The sequence below is a fragment of the Oncorhynchus keta genome, chromosome 10, assembly GCF_023373465.1.
Source record: "Oncorhynchus keta strain PuntledgeMale-10-30-2019 chromosome 10, Oket_V2, whole genome shotgun sequence".
Taxonomy (NCBI): Eukaryota; Metazoa; Chordata; class Actinopteri; order Salmoniformes; family Salmonidae; genus Oncorhynchus; species Oncorhynchus keta.
In genome coordinates, this window is record NC_068430.1 from 13096318 (window position 1) to 13112111 (window position 15794).

At 41.5% G+C, this 15794-nt stretch overlaps 1 protein-coding gene and 1 long non-coding RNA gene across 3 annotated transcripts in view; both read right to left on the reverse strand.

The window, feature by feature from the left end:
* Positions 1-446: 446 nt before the first annotated feature.
* The window catches only part of LOC118388233 (synaptotagmin-2-like), a 51650-nt gene continuing 36302 nt past the window's right edge, over positions 447-15794 (reverse strand). The window contains exons 4-9 of the mRNA XM_035777078.2: positions 8397-8525; positions 6414-6581; positions 4612-4779; positions 4267-4384; positions 3155-3288; positions 447-2687 (exon numbers count right to left, since the gene is read on the reverse strand). Of these exons, the coding sequence (XP_035632971.1) occupies positions 2472-2687; positions 3155-3288; positions 4267-4384; positions 4612-4779; positions 6414-6581; positions 8397-8525 (933 nt within the window). The 3' untranslated portion in view covers positions 447-2471. The remainder of the gene's footprint in view (positions 2688-3154; positions 3289-4266; positions 4385-4611; positions 4780-6413; positions 6582-8396; positions 8526-15794) is intronic.
* Positions 9606-15759, reverse strand: LOC127932123 (uncharacterized). 2 transcript variants are annotated; one of them, XR_008144161.1, is made up of 5 exons: positions 13376-15759; positions 12924-13090; positions 11790-12431; positions 11314-11640; positions 9606-11224 (listed from the first exon to the last, which is right to left on the reverse strand). It is a non-coding gene; the product is annotated as an uncharacterized LOC127932123 (long non-coding RNA). The 2 variants fall into 2 exon arrangements; XR_008144160.1 differs by having other exon boundaries at positions 12924-13043; positions 13359-15759.

The window sequence follows — 15794 nt, forward strand, 5'->3', positions numbered from 1 at the left end:
GTACTAGGATTTAAATGTGTGTAGTACTGTAGTCTGATTTAGTACTAGAACACTAGCAGATTCAAATCATTTTTGATAAGGCGGTGACTACCACCTCCGGCAGGATACTTGAAGAAAACACTTACGGTACATAGAATTACAAAGCAAAGGAGCTAGTAAATGTTCTGCTTTTGCAAAAAAATACACAATAAATCCTGGCCATCGAAGACCATGCACACATACAAGTGAAAGCAGGAAGTGTAAGTAATATTGCATTTTTACTTGTAGCCCCAGCATATATAGTCATACATTTCAGGTTGTCCACTGTAGACATATATAAATAAAATACAAATGAAGTAACACTGTTGAATTTCAGGCAAGAAAATAGCCTGTAAAATCAACATATACTATGCAGACATATGTTCAGTCCTATTATACCCTTAAGGGAAAATACATCAAATGTGCAGTCAGTGCATATTTTTCTCTCCATTTTATTATCAAAATGACATTGGACACAAACACACATACACACTAATTATGGTTCCTGTTTAAAACATGCCGCTATTTACAACATTTCATAGATACATGCTGTATTATGACATTTTCTCACTGTATAATGTTTACAGGAGGACGAGAGAGAGGGGGTCAAAACTACATATCAATGGACTTATTAGTATGCCAACGTTCCCCCTCCTTTCAGTTTGATCACCTTATACACCATGGCCTCCTGGCAATCAACATTTTAGGATGTCTAACGAACAACGCCCTTGGGAAAAACAGGTTTGAATAAACAGCGGACAATACCACAATGTTTCAGGACTTTTGCGTTTTACAGAAGAGGGTTACATACTAAGCAGGTTGCGGATGAGTGCATGGTGCAAAAGTCAAAGCTAACGACATGAAGATAAGCACAAAGCATAAATCATGCTTACTTTACTCTCATTTGTTTCAAGCAAATGCTGCATTTCCGGTTGCTTGATGATGAACTTTTCATCATTACAATGTGAACATCCAAGAATTGAATGTATACCCACACCACTACAGTCATCCTCAGCAGAGAGAAATAGACGTTGGGCCTTCATGCAAACACACTTTTAAACTGAGAAAACATCCCCTCCAGTATGTTTGTATCAGTCATTTCAGAGATGCAGAGTGCTTTACAATTCACAGGCAGTGGCTGTAACAAGCATATGGTCCCATCTTATAACATATGTTTCTTTCATCTCGATAGCATTAATGCCAAAAATGTGCTCACAATAGTGTACAGGGTGCAATGCTGTCGTAGTAGAATATGATTGATCATTTTTCTTTATTTTCTTGAACATACATCCTCAACATTGTGTATCTTTGACTTAAAATAGTAAAAGGTCAAATGTGTTTTCAACACATGCTATTAGTAGTAAATATCTCATCACTAACAAAGCATGGTCGTCATGGTTTTGGATGACAGTGACAGTTCTTCAATCATCTTTACTTTGGACATGGATAAGTAATCACTTTTACATCCAAGTGGTCAAAGTAGGTCTGCAGCACAATTGCAGTTTCCTTTTGGACTGTGCCATTATGACGTTTGCCAGGGATACAGTTTCCCTCAGTGCACTCTGAGTTGAGAGCCTAAAGGCACCCATGAATTCAACCCAGTCTGGGTTTCACACTGAAAACACTGGAAGGTGTATGGACCCTGTCCATAACGGCATCGAAATTAATCGTGTTTGATAAGTAATCATTAACTGCAAAGCCAAATATCATTTTTGCCACAATATGTCCATCTCTCTTGTATCTGGGAATATATATAATAAAAATAATAATAATAATAATAATACAATTGGAACAAAAAAACATTGCATTGTAAAGTTCTTTCAGAAAGACTTTCTGGAATGAATTGCTGCATTGTATTACCTTAATACCTACCATCTCACCTAAACCCTTTCCATTAGTAGATTAAAAACTGTTTTATGTGAGAAATGTCCCAATACTAATATCTACTGCAAGATATGGCACACTTATGGGTTGAGAACAAGATATATGCTAATGGGAATCGGTTTGGCATGGTTTATGTAGAGCAGTGAGAGCATAAGTAAAGCATGCACAATGTTCTAGAAACTAAATGAAGAAGCTATAACCAGCATCAATTTCATTGAGTCTTTCTCCAAACTTTCATTGTCAGCATCTAAGCATCTGTTCCTAAAGAGCATGTTCAAATGAAACACAGATCAATTTATCAATCAATCAATCAATTTATCGCTCAATCTCCCTTCTTCTCTCTTTACACTAAATAGGTGAAATGCTATGGTGTTGGGAAAAGTGTTGTTTATGTTCTTCGATTTAATTATGAATAAGCTGATATTTTAGATGTTTCTTTTTTTGTTCAGTGTTTCAAATAGACATGACAGAATCATGTGGAAGTCATGAGTTTCATGCAGTGTATGGCAGTTGGGGAGGGCGGGTTTCTGAGTTAGTTGGTTAGTTGGTAATCATTCGGACAAGTTAAGTTACTTTTTTGCATTTAAACCTGCCAGTGCTGCATCTATATCCTCCTCCTGTTGTAGTGGGTGCCACTGGGCAATGGGACGCCTGGGGTTAGAGAGCATGTCAGACCAATGCTTCAGACCAGGGCCCGTCGCCTTGCTGCCCACAAATATCTTCCCAATGGCGTCATTCTTGCCAATCTTGTCATAATCAAACACTGTCACCACCACCAAAATTTTCTGAAGAGGAAAGAGAGAAAAACATGTATATGTGTAATAGATGCTACATGTGTTCACTCACATAGCCATTCATATGCAAGCCTCAAACAGTAGGTATTAAACTACCAGCTTTTAAAAGAAAACACCACTCAAAAACTGTGTTTTGGTGTTTGTTTCATTAGTAGACTGTTGATACAGTTCCAAAATGTTAGTTGCAAAATCATCATAGTGGTATTTTGAAAGTTCTATATCTTGAAAACGTGATTGCTGACAAGCAAAACAATTTTGGGACAGTATCAACAGTGGACCAATGAAACAAATACCAAAAGATAGTTTTTGAGTGTTATTTTCCTTAAAATTCCACTGAATCGTATTGATTTTCTTTCATCATTGAATTGCTGTAAAGCATAGCGAAAATGGAAATGCAGTTGTAGGCCTAGAGAGAAAAAAACAAGAGCAGACCACCAAAAATATGTAGTGTTCTGCACCTGCATCATGTCCATTGGGATCTCAAAGCTGAAGGACTCGTTGTAGTACGGATTCAGTGTGTTCTTCTTCACTGTAGTCTTCTTCTTCTTCAGTTTCTTGCCTCCCTGCAGCAATGCGATCTTCACATAGGGATCTGCAAAGAAAGACCAACAGATATTCAATCTCTCATTTAATGTTTTAAATGCATCACTGCGGTAGAGTGAAAAAAAATGTGGTGTGATATGAGTTGCTTGCTAATTAGAAAAATCATTCAGAGAGCTCATTAATGCAACATGTCTGCACAATGTCTGCAAATGTCTGCAAATAAATCAGAGATTCTGCATCAATGAGCTGTTTTAATTAATGGCAGATTGACATGCCTGATTAGTTGGAAATGATCTACTGTTATGTCCAGTGGTTTGCCCTACCAGACAGTCCACCCACAAGTTGTTTCAACAGCAGGGTTCTTTGATTTGTGACCAGGGCGGGACCCTTTCTGGAGCTTTAGAGACTCCTGTCTTGGAGGTGCTATTTAGAACCTTACAAATATATATTATTTCATTCTGAATAGCACCATACACATTTAACCTCTGTAACAGTTATCTACGAGTAATTGGTATATGATATGTATGATGATGAAGATATTCAGTTTTTAACATTGTTATGCTACTGTGTTGTAATATGGGGTTGATCATGCTTAATCACTCTCACCTGGGAGTTGTATCAACCTGACTCAACCATGTCAAATGATGAAGTTAGTCCAAAAATATAAACTCGCATATACTTGCAGACCCTTCTCACTGACGGTATCGGACTAGCCACCTCAACAGAACCCATGAACATAAACACAGACACAAGACAAGTAGAATAAAACAACAAAATCATAGGTACCACACAGTAAGTGAAATAATGCAACATAAAGAACAGGAATTTATAATTACCCAGAACCATCTAGTGAAGGACTGCTTCAACATTGTAAAGAACAATTTGGAAGGGGAGGGTTCTATATAGAGAATGGTTCTTTGAGAAGACATGGTTCTACATAGAACCATCACTCACTGCAAAGAACCTTTCAAGAACCCTTTAAGAATCTCAAGAGTAAACTGTACGTCCAGTGGAAGTCTTAACGTACCAGACAGTCCACCCACGTCCATCTTCTTGAGGTTCTTTGCCTCCAGGATACAGACAGTGAGTTTGCCAGCGGTGGGCACGTAACGGAGAGAGATACAGATGTCTCCCAGCTTCTCAGGCTGCATGGATATTAAGGACAGAGAGAGGGCAAGCACAGAGAGAGCAACGACACAGAGAGGGAAAGATAGACAAAAGTGTATATTACAATTGTCAGAGCTTGGCTGTTGTTAATTCTGATGGGGCAACGCTTCCGTCCAACGATTAGCTTAGTTAGATAAAATCACAGAAAGATCAATCAATCAATTATGACTAGCATAAATAGTTTCTGTTTCTTTTCAGATCATACCTCCTCTTTGTCTGCACTCTCCAGGTCCTTCCATTCTTCGATGGGCTGTCCCAGGTCAATGGTGTTCATGGGGATCCTCACCTCTCCAATGATGTCATGCTTGGAGAATCGGTCGTAGTCAAAGACTGACATCACCAGGGTTTTCCCACCGAGTTCATCATATGGTAACTGAGGAAGGAACACAACAACAACAACAACACCACAACACAACAACAACACAACTGGATTATTACATCTGAATGTAACCACATATCCCTACTGTATACTATTTGAATTGTTAATACTGTGTATCTGTGCTATTGATGATTTTTTTTTAAAGAAATAAACATCTTATTTTGTGCCATGGGCTGCTGGCAAGATTTTGATTACTGCCACATCAGTAATACGGCACAATGTCAGCTAACATACAGAGTTTTACAACACAGAATAGGAAAGGCAGAAAATGGGTTAGGCTGAATTCTAATGTGTAGCTTGGTTTTTACTCAGGAAACATCTAAGGAAAGATTTGTTCAGCTCTAATGGCACTAAGGCATAATTAGAGTATCTAATATGGGTTGTATTGATTCACTCCAGCCCTTGCAGACCTGGGGCTGTATTTTAATAAACCTTACACAATGGTAAATCAACAAAAGAATTCACCATGTCATTGGATTTAGGTTAACAGTTTTGCTGACAAAAAGACAACAACGTTGATTCAACCGTTATTTTCCCAGTGGGATGTCTTTATGCAAATAACAAATACCAGGCTCCCTTAAATTGTATTGTATATGTGAGGAACGTTCTCAATAAGCAAGAGATAGCCTAGGCCTACTGTTGATGTTACGGTGTTATAGGACTGAATATCTTGAATATGTTTGGAGGAGAAAGTCTTTGATAACTGGACAAGAGTTTCTCTTTGGAAATGGGGATGGATACAAGCCGAATGGAGTACGCATTGCAGGGTAGGCCTATGTGAATTCTGAATAATGCAAAATATGACAGCAAAAATCTCACAGGTAGACCATTTAAAAAAACATCTTATGGATAGGATATTTGGCAAATGCATGGCCAGCATAAGGAAGACATTTCTGGTAAGGGTAGCCTTACCATAGGGCTTGTTTTTCAATCAAATGAAACGTACCTCAGATATTGCAACCCCTCCCACCTCAGCACAAGTGAGCTCACATAAGACAGGTAAATTACCAATCCTGGCTTACGGGTTGGAAAATAGCAGAGTGCTGGCTTTAGCAGGTTCAAATTGCCAACAAGTGTATAATACACTAAAGCAGGTCTAGGAGCTAGAAGCGAGACATTCCATTTTCCTGTGGTGAAGAGTCTCATGACAAATATAAATAAAAAATACATTCTAAAGGCATGCATCTGATTTCATATACTGTAAATTCTCCAAACTGTTCATGGATGGTCCCTACTCTAGGGACAGTGCTTCCACATTGACACTGAGAGGCTTATACAGTCTCCGTGAACCTTATTGAGTAGTACAGGAAGCTGCAGTTAGTACACAGGCAAGAGGGTATATAGCAGACAGGCAGGCATGGCAAGCCAGCACTGCTCTACACTATGACGTGAACACAACAAGAACACATAATGAAAAATAAATGTAGGCAACAACCACAAAGTCTTATACCATGTAGCATCTTAGGTCTGATTTTTTTACAACACCAAAACTGTTAAGTTAAATTTAGTTTGAGACTCCACTGTACTAGCCTGACACAATATTTTTGGCAGGATGATTGATACCTTTTATATTCCAACTAACTACTGTGCAAGTGCAGTCCTGGTATAGAAACTGTGTTATGACTTACCTTGAAAACAAATGACTCATTAAAGACAGGGTTCAGGTTTTTCTTTTGAACCTTGGTGTCAAACTTCTTCTTCTTGTCTGGGAGGACAAAGACCTTGACGTACGGGTCAGAGGTACCTCCGCTGTCCATGGAGATAAGATCAGCAGCTTGGAGGATTCCCACTGTGAGCTGTGAGGGGAGGGGAGGGGAGGGGAGGGGAGGGGAGGGGGTTAGAGTGTTCAGGGATCAAAGACAGCATTGAGGCAAACCAAACATATTAGGTGAGAAAACAACATACATTAATATATTCATGTGTGCTTCCTGTCACTGCTGCAGACAAATGCTGCAGCCTTGTTACATAAGCTTGTGGCCTGTTGGCTGACAACCTAAAGCTGCAGCAATAATTATCACAGCCCTTTTACATGACCAAGAGTAGATATCCACACTAGAGCTGTCAAATATATTTGCTGCCATGTCATCAGAAAGTCACAGAATATCATGTTACAGTAGTTTTGCATATCTGAAAAAGAGGAACTTGTGCCAAGTATCATTGTGCTCTGAATGATGGAGAGATTCATTATTTTTAAGGTACAGAAATGTATTCAGTTAGAAAGAAAGGACCTGCTTTTAATGTACATTTTCATCTCAAGCCCTGATCCTACATCAGCGATTCCAAGCCCTGATCCTGCGTCAGTGATTCCAAGCCCTGATCCTACATCAGTGATTCTAAGCCCTGATCCTGCGTCAGTGATTCCAAGCCCGGATCCTGCGTCAGTGACTCCAAGCCCTGATCCTGGGTCCGTATCTCATGAGGGACTTCCTTATTTCAGAATGACTCTGCATTTCCACTCGTCTTGGACTCACACTGCCAAAATCCTGCATGGCATTGCACACTCACTATAACACTGACTCTACCCATTAATTTACAACAATAGTGAATATACTAGAGAAACCCTCTCATTCCCAGAACTCCCGATCTGGATTCACTGCTCTCTTGAATATTTGTATTCATCAACCCTAAATCCAGCTGTTGTCAGCTGTCCCTCCCCAAAACTGTCGCTGCACAATTCTGCTGATGTTTTTACAGAGCTGTTGATAAAAGATGCTTGTTTTTTCAAGGTACTTTGAGAGGTTGTAGGCATGCTATGTGGAGTTTGTACTCAACAATGCCAAATCTGAGCTGTAGCTCAGAAAAAACACACTGATTTCTAGATGGATGACTCACCACCAGGTTCTTCAGGATATCCATACATCTGTTATTTAGACTACTGTAACTATGCCTTTAATTTCTAGAAGAAGATAGGGCTGGGCAGGAGTAATCCAGTATCGGAGTACTCGAACGGACGTCAAAACTCAATCTTTAACCACAGATCACCTTTTTTGCATATACTAGGCAAATGTAGGAGCAGCAATCTCGCGTCACATCACCTCACCAAAGCCACGCAGGTAACACAGCTCATTATGGTTTCAATGAATGATTCAAATGACTTTTTTTTGTGGACTGAATAAGTAATGGAGCAATTTGATTTCAGTTTATATTTAATAACTCAACTTACTTTTAGTAGTCCTTTTGATTCCTAACATAAGGCTTTCACAAGCAAGGGCCACTGCTGAGGTTACTGCCTTTTTGAAGATTGTGTTTTCCACAATATAATATAACTAGTTGATATTACGGTTTCAATAAATTAATCTTAAAATTTCACTAGTGTTTTTATTGTCTGAATATATGGGTCAATTTAGTTATTAGGATTTGTTATCTGTAATGGTTATGATAAATTAGACATTGTTGCACACTGTTGGCATATTGATAAATGTGCACACATAATGTTTTGTGTTCTAAAAATGGTAGGTTTTTTTTATAGTAAAAAAAAACATATTCCCATCCCTGGATGTTAATGGACTCTTATTGATAGACTGACAACGCTGCACATATAAAAAAAGCCAAATACAGGTTTTGCTGAGCAGTGCCTACAAGGATTTAAGGGTAAAATATCAGCTACTGACCTTACTGTCTTGGAAGTCATAGTCCAGCGAGTACTGCAGCTTGCCAAGTTTCTCCTCCTCTTTCTCTTCCTCCTCTTTCTCCTCCTCCGTGAGGCCTGTCTCGCCTTCATCATCATCATCGTCCTGTTTCTGCAGTGGTTGAACACAGGACACAGGGATCAGAGTTGCGGGGTCAGGGGTTATGTGTAGGAGGCAGATGGAGGGTGCCCCACTCACCACAGACAGCATGCCACAGACAGACAGTGGACGTTCAGAGGCTTGTGTTGTGTTGCATTGCGTTGCGCTGCGTACTGTAGCACCAGGGTTTGTTGCGTTGCCTTGCCTTGCGTAGCACCAGGGTTTGTTGCGTTGCCTTGCGTTGCCTTGCTCCCGCTTACCTGCTTCTCACCTGGTGGCATAGTGGAATACCATCCTGTCCCTAATGCAACCAGGAACTCAGGAATTATGTTTTCTAGCCAATGACTTGAATTCAAAATGTCCTTTGGTGAAACAATTGTTTTACCCTGTCTTTTACATCTTACCCAATATTCCCAAGGAACTAGTTAACTGATCCTTCAAAAGCAGGGCCTGTATAATCTTACTTGCTTCCTTTTTATTCCATTAATGTGTCACCAAGGAATGTTCCTCTCAAGTCAGGTCACCATTTTTCCCAGCCAAATGGTAGCTACAGGATTAAAGGGCATAGCCAGCTATTTGCATAATGTAGAAGCAGTATTTCAGTTAGATAGCAGACAGTTATGGTAACCCCTGTTTCTGACATGTTCAAGTTTCCGTGACTATTTCATCTGCAAACCTGTTCTTTATTTTTAAATTCTCGTTTTCAATCTTCATTGAGTGACAAAGTCATTGGGGTGCAGATGAAAAATATTGATTGATTGGTCATGCGGTTAGCATTGTCGTCATCATGTCCCACAAACAACCAACCATGCCCTTTTTCACATGCATATATTAATAGAGTTATTTGTGGGTTGCGTTTAAACTATGCCCAATACGTTTCATATTGGGGTGAGTTTGGCATCACACTGTCACATAGTGGGCGATACGTTATTTCAATATTGTTGTTGCTTTCTCTCAGGATTTTATAGAGTAGACCATAGCGTTCTCATTTAAATTCTCAAAACATAATTACAAAACATGATAGAAAAGCAAAGAAGCTACGATCTTCATTCCATGAACCCCCCCATCATCATCATCATCATCATCTGCCCATGGGTCAGAGAGCATCACTGCGATCCTTCCACCTACCGTAGATCAGGGGTCCATCACAGTCAAGAAACACGATGCACACATAAGAGACAAAGTGAAGAGGAGGAGAGCAGAGAGAGGAAGAGGTTTGAACTTACGACACACCAGAAAACAAACAACACCACCGGCAACACTGGGACGATGAAAAATGACACAGTGATTGTCTGTTCATAAAAAATAAAAAAATGTAAACGTCCTTCTAGGACCATCTTTCACCATGTGGAGACAATTAATTGTTTTAATAACTGTTACTGTTGAATGGGGCCCTGTTAATGATATTGGACACATTCAGCCTGGAATTAAGCAGGAGCACTTTTCACAGTCCTCCCCTGTTTATTCTGCTTAGTCTGAGATATGGCTCCTCTGATCCATGGGTATCGTGTCTATTATCCTTAAGCACGGAGGGCAGCTTACCCTAGCACTCATCCGTTAATTGGAATACCACAAAAGACAGGGCTTCAATACCTTCTCTACCCATTACCTAAACCATCCCTGGTCCTTCTCCCATTACCTAAACCATCCCTGGTCCTTTTCCCATACCTAAACCATCCCTGGTCCTTTTCCCATTACCTAAACCATCCCTGGTCCTTTTCCCATTACCTAAACCATCCTTGGTCCTTTTCCCATTACCTAAACCATCCCTGGTCCTTTTCCCATACCTAAACCATCCCTGGCCCTTTTCCCATTACCTAAACCATCCCTGGTCCTTGTCCCATACCTAAACCATCCCTGGTCCTTTTCCCATTACCTAAACCATCCCTGGTCCTTTTCCCATTACCTAAACCATCCCTGGTCCTTGTCCCATACCTAAACCATCCCTGGTCCTTTTCCCATTACCTAAACCATCCCTGGTGCTTTTCCCATTACCTAAACCATCCCTGGTCCTTTTCCCATAGCTAAACCATCCCTGGTCCTTTTCCCATTACCTAAACCATCCCTGGTCCTTTTCCCATTACCTAAACCATCCCTGGTCCTTTTCCCATTACCTAAACCATCCCTGGTCCTTTTCCCATTACCTAAACCATCCCTGGTCCTTTTCCCATTACCTAAACCATCCCTGGTCCTTTTCCCATTACCTAAACCAATCCCTGGTCCTTTTCCCATTACCTAAACCATCCCTGGTCCTTTTCCCATACCTAAACCATCCCTGGTCCTTTTCCCATTCCCTAAACCATCCCTGGTCCTTTTCCCATACCTAAACCATCCCTGGTCCTTTTCCCATTACCTAAACCATCCCTGGTCCTTTTCCCATTACCTAAACCATCCCTGGTCCTTTTCCCATTACCTAAACCATCCCTGGTCCTTTTCCCATTACCTAAACCATCCCTGGTCCTTTTCCCATTACCTAAACCATCCCTGGTCCTTTACCCATTACCTAAACCATCCCTGGTCCATTAACCATTACCTAAACCATCCCTGGTCCTTTTCCCATACCTAAACCATCCCTGGTCCTTTTCCCATTACCTAAACCATCCCTGGTCCTTTTCCCATACCTAAACCATCCCTGGACCTTTTCCCATTACCTAAACCATCCCTGGTCCTTTTCCCATTACCTAAACCATCCCTGGTCCTTTTCCCATTACCTAAACCATCCCTGGTCCTTTACCCAATACCTAAACCACCCCTGGTCCTTTTCCCATTACCTAAACCATCCCTAGTCCTTTACCCATACCTAAACCATCCCTGGTCCTTTTCCCATACCTAAACCATCCCTGGTCCTTTTCCCATACCTAAACCATCCCTGGTCCTTTTCCCATTACCTAAACCATCCCTGGTCCTTTTCCCATTACCTAAACCATCCCTGGTCCTTTTCCCATTACCTAAACCATCCCTGGTCCTTTTCCCATTACCTAAACCATCCCTGGTCCTTTTCCCATTACCTAAACCATCCCTGGTCCTTTTCCCATTACCTAAACCATCCCTGGTGCTTTTCCCATACCTAAACCATCCCTGGTCCTTTTCCCATTACCTAAACCATCCCTGGTCCTTTTCCCATTACCTAAACCATCCCTGGTCCTTTACCCATTACCTAAACCACCCCTGGTCATTTTCCCATTACCTAAACCATCCCTGGTCCTTTACCCATACCTAAACCATCCCTGGTCCTTTACCCATTACCTAAACCATCCCTGGTCCTTAACCCATTACCTAAACCATCCCTGGTCCTTTACCCATACCTAAACCATCCCTGGTCCTTTACCCATACCTAAACCATCCCTGGTCCTTTTCCCATTACCTAAACCACCCCTGGTCCTTTTCCCATTACCTAAACCATCCCTGGTCCTTAACCCATTACCTAAACCTTCCCTGGTCCTTTACCCATACCTAAACCATCCCTGGTCCTTTACCCATACCTAAACCATCCCTGGTCCTTTTCCCATTACCTAAACCATCCCTGGTCCTTTTCCCATTACCTAAACCATCCCTGGTCCTTTTCCCATTACCTAAACCATCCCTGGTCCTTTACCCATTACCTAAACCATCCCTGGTCCTTTACCCATTACCTAAACCATCCCTGGTCCTTTTCCCATTACCTAAACATTCCCTGGTCATTTTCCCATTACCTAAACCATCCCTGGTCCTTTACCCATTACCTAAACCATCCCTGGTCCTTTACCCATTACCCAAACCATCCCTGGTCCTTTTCCCATTACCTAAACCATCCCTGGACCTTTTCCATCCCTGGTCCTTTTCCCATTACCTAAACCATCCCTGGTCCTTTACCCATTACCCAAACCATCCCTGGTCCTTTTCCCATACCTAAACCATCCCTGGTCCTTTTCCCATTACCTAAACCATCCCTGGTCCTTTACCCATACCTAAACCATCCCTGGTCCTTTACCCATACCTAAACCATCCCTGGTCCTTTTCCCATTACCTAAACCATCCCTGGTCCTTTTCCCATTACCTAAACCATCCCTGGTCCTTTACCCATTACCTAAACCATCCCTGGTCCTTTACCCATTACCTAAACCATCCCTGGTCCTTTTCCCATTACCTAAACCATCCCTGGTCATTTTCCCATTACCTAAACCATCCCTGGTCCTTTACCCATTACCTAAACCATCCCTGGTCCTTTTTACCCCATCCCTGGTCCTTTTCCCATTACCTAAACCATCCCTGGTCCTTTACCCATTACCTAAACCATCCCTGGTCCTTTTCCCATACCTAAACCATCCCTGGTCCTTTTCCCATTATAAACCCCTGGTCCTTTTCCCATTACCTAAACCATCCCTGGTCCTTTACCCATTACCCAAACCATCCCTGGTCCTTTTCCCATACCTAAACCATCCCTGGTCCTTTTCCCATTACCTAAACCATCCCTGGTCCTTTTCCCATTACCTAAACCATCCCTGGTCCTTTTCCCATTACCTAAACCATCCCTGGTCATTTTCCCATTACCTAAACCATCCCTGGACCTTTTCCCATTACCTAAACCATCCCTGGTCCTTTTACCCAAACCATCCCTGGTCCTTTTTACCTAAACCATCCCTGGTCCTTTTCCCATTACCTAAACCATCCCTGGTCCTTTTCCCATTACCTAAACCATCCCTGGTCCTTTTCCCATTACCTAAACCATCCCTGGTCCTTTTCCCATTACCTAAACCATCCCTGGTCCTTTTCCCATTACCTAAACCATCCCTGGTCCTTTTCCCATTACCTAAACCATCCCTGGTCCTTTTCATTTTAAACCATCCCTGGTCCTTTTCCCATTACCTAAACCATCCCTGGACCTTTTCCCATTACCTAAACCATCCCTGGTCCTTTTCCCATACCTAAACCATCCCTGGTCCTTTTCCCATACCTAAACCATCCCTGGTCATTTTCCCATTACCTAAACCATCCCTGGACCTTTTCCCATTACCTAAACCATCCCTGGTCCTTTTCCCATTACCTAAACCATCCCTGGTCCTTTTCCCATACCTAAACCATCCCTGGTCCTTTTCCCATACCTAAACCATCCCTGGTCCTTTTCCCATTACCTAAACCATCCCTGGTCCTTTTCCCATTACCTAAACCATCCCTGGTCCTTTTCCCATTACCTAAACCATCCCTGGTCCTTTTCCCATTACCTAAACCATCCCTGGTCATTTTCCCATTACCTAAACCATCCCTGGACCTTTTCCCATTACCTAAACCATCCCTGGTCCTTTTCCCATACCTAAACCATCCCTGGACCTTTTCCATCCCTGGTCCTTTGTGTAATTTTCACCGTATGTCACAATGAAGTACAGCACACATTTTAAAACGACAACAACAACCACATCAAGAGAACAGAGAGGATAGGAGGTTATCGACATGTCTCCCTAAATCTGGTCTAAGTGCTGCCAATGAAAGATCAAAGGTTGTTACTGATACACCAAGGGATGCATAAAGAGCATGTGTTGTTGGTCAAATCTATATACAGATGTCAGATCTTAATTTGATCACTCTCTTGCTGCTGAGAATTGTCCTGCACCGCAGGAAATGCAGAGTATCTTCGTGATTGACATAAATTCACAGAAAACCTACACTAACACATGGTTAAATATTAACAGTATTGCACTCTTGATGTAGCCTACTTTTGGCCAGCTAATAGTCCAACCACTGATCAAGCAACATTATAGAATAAAAATTCAAATTCTGTTGCTGCAATTACGGTATATACATACAAAAGTATGTGGACATCCCTTCAAATGATTGGATTTGTCTATTTCAGCCACACCCGTTGCTTATAGGTGTTTATAATCCAGTGCCAAGTCTTGGTCCAAAAGGCTCCTTAACAGCTTCTACCGATAAGCCATAAGACTGCTGAACAGTCAATCAAATTGACTATTTGCATTGACCTCCCCCCTACTTTGTTTTTACAATGCTGCTACTCGCTGTTTATTATCTATGCATAGTCACTTTACCCCTACCTACATGTACAAATTACCTCGACTAACCTGTACCACAACCCTTTGACTCGGTATCAGTAGCCCCTGTATATAGCCTCGTTATTATTATTTTATTGTCTAACTTTTTTACTTTTTTATGTTTTCCTTTAGTTTATTTAGTACCTCTATTTTCTTAAAACTGCATTGTTGGTTAAGGGCTTGAAACTGAGCATTTCACGATAAGGTTTGCACCTGGTGTATTCGGCTCATGTGACAAACACAATCTTATTTGAATTTGATTTCCTTTGATGATTCACGCTTCACCATCTGGCAGTCCGGCGGACGAATCTGGGTTTAGCAGATTCCAGGAGAACGCTACCTGCCTGAATGCATAGTGTCAACTGCAAAGTTTTGTGGAGGACGAATAATGGTTTGGGGCTGTTGTTCATGGTTCAAGCTAGGCACCTTAGTTCCAGTGAAGTGAAATCTTAACACTACAGCAAACAATCACATTTTAGACAAGTCTGTTCTTCCAACTTTGTGGCAATAGTTTGGAGAAGGCCCTTTCCTGTTTCAGCATGACAATGCCCCCGTGCACAAAGCGAGGCCCATACAGAAGTGGTTTGTCGATATCGGTGTGGAAGAACTTGACTGGCCTGCATAGAGCCCTGACCTCAATCCCAACGAACACCTTTGGGATAAATTGGAACTCCAACTGCAAGCCAGGCCTCACTAATACTCTTGTGGCTGAATGGAAGCAAGTTCCCCCAGCAATGTTCCAACATCTAGTGGAAAGCCTTCCCAGAAGAGTGGAAATTGTTATAGCAGCAAAGGGGGGGACCAACTCCATATTAATGCCCGTCATTTTGGAATTAGATTTTCAACTAGCAGGTGTCCACATACTTTTGGTCAGGTAGTGTATTTTACTGTGGTCAAACTAAGATCTTGCATCTTTACATATTGACCAAAACATTCCCAAGTTCCTCAAGCAAAATAAATTGTTGCACAGTAAATAAAACAGGAAACCTTGTTGTTATGGAGGAATGGAGTCTGTGGCTTAGTAGGCTAATAATTATAGACGCCATCTGTCAGCTATCCTAGTCCTGTATGTCTACGTTCATCATCTAAAAATAAATCATTAACCTACTGATATTCATGTGAGTTTTGTGTTCATATTCATATGAGTTTTATGAGTTTTGTGTTCACATGAAATGCGTATCCTGAGTGTGATATATGTTATGTCTGTCGGAGCTGCATGTACTCTGTGAACTGAGTTTAAATGTGGAGCCTGAAGCAC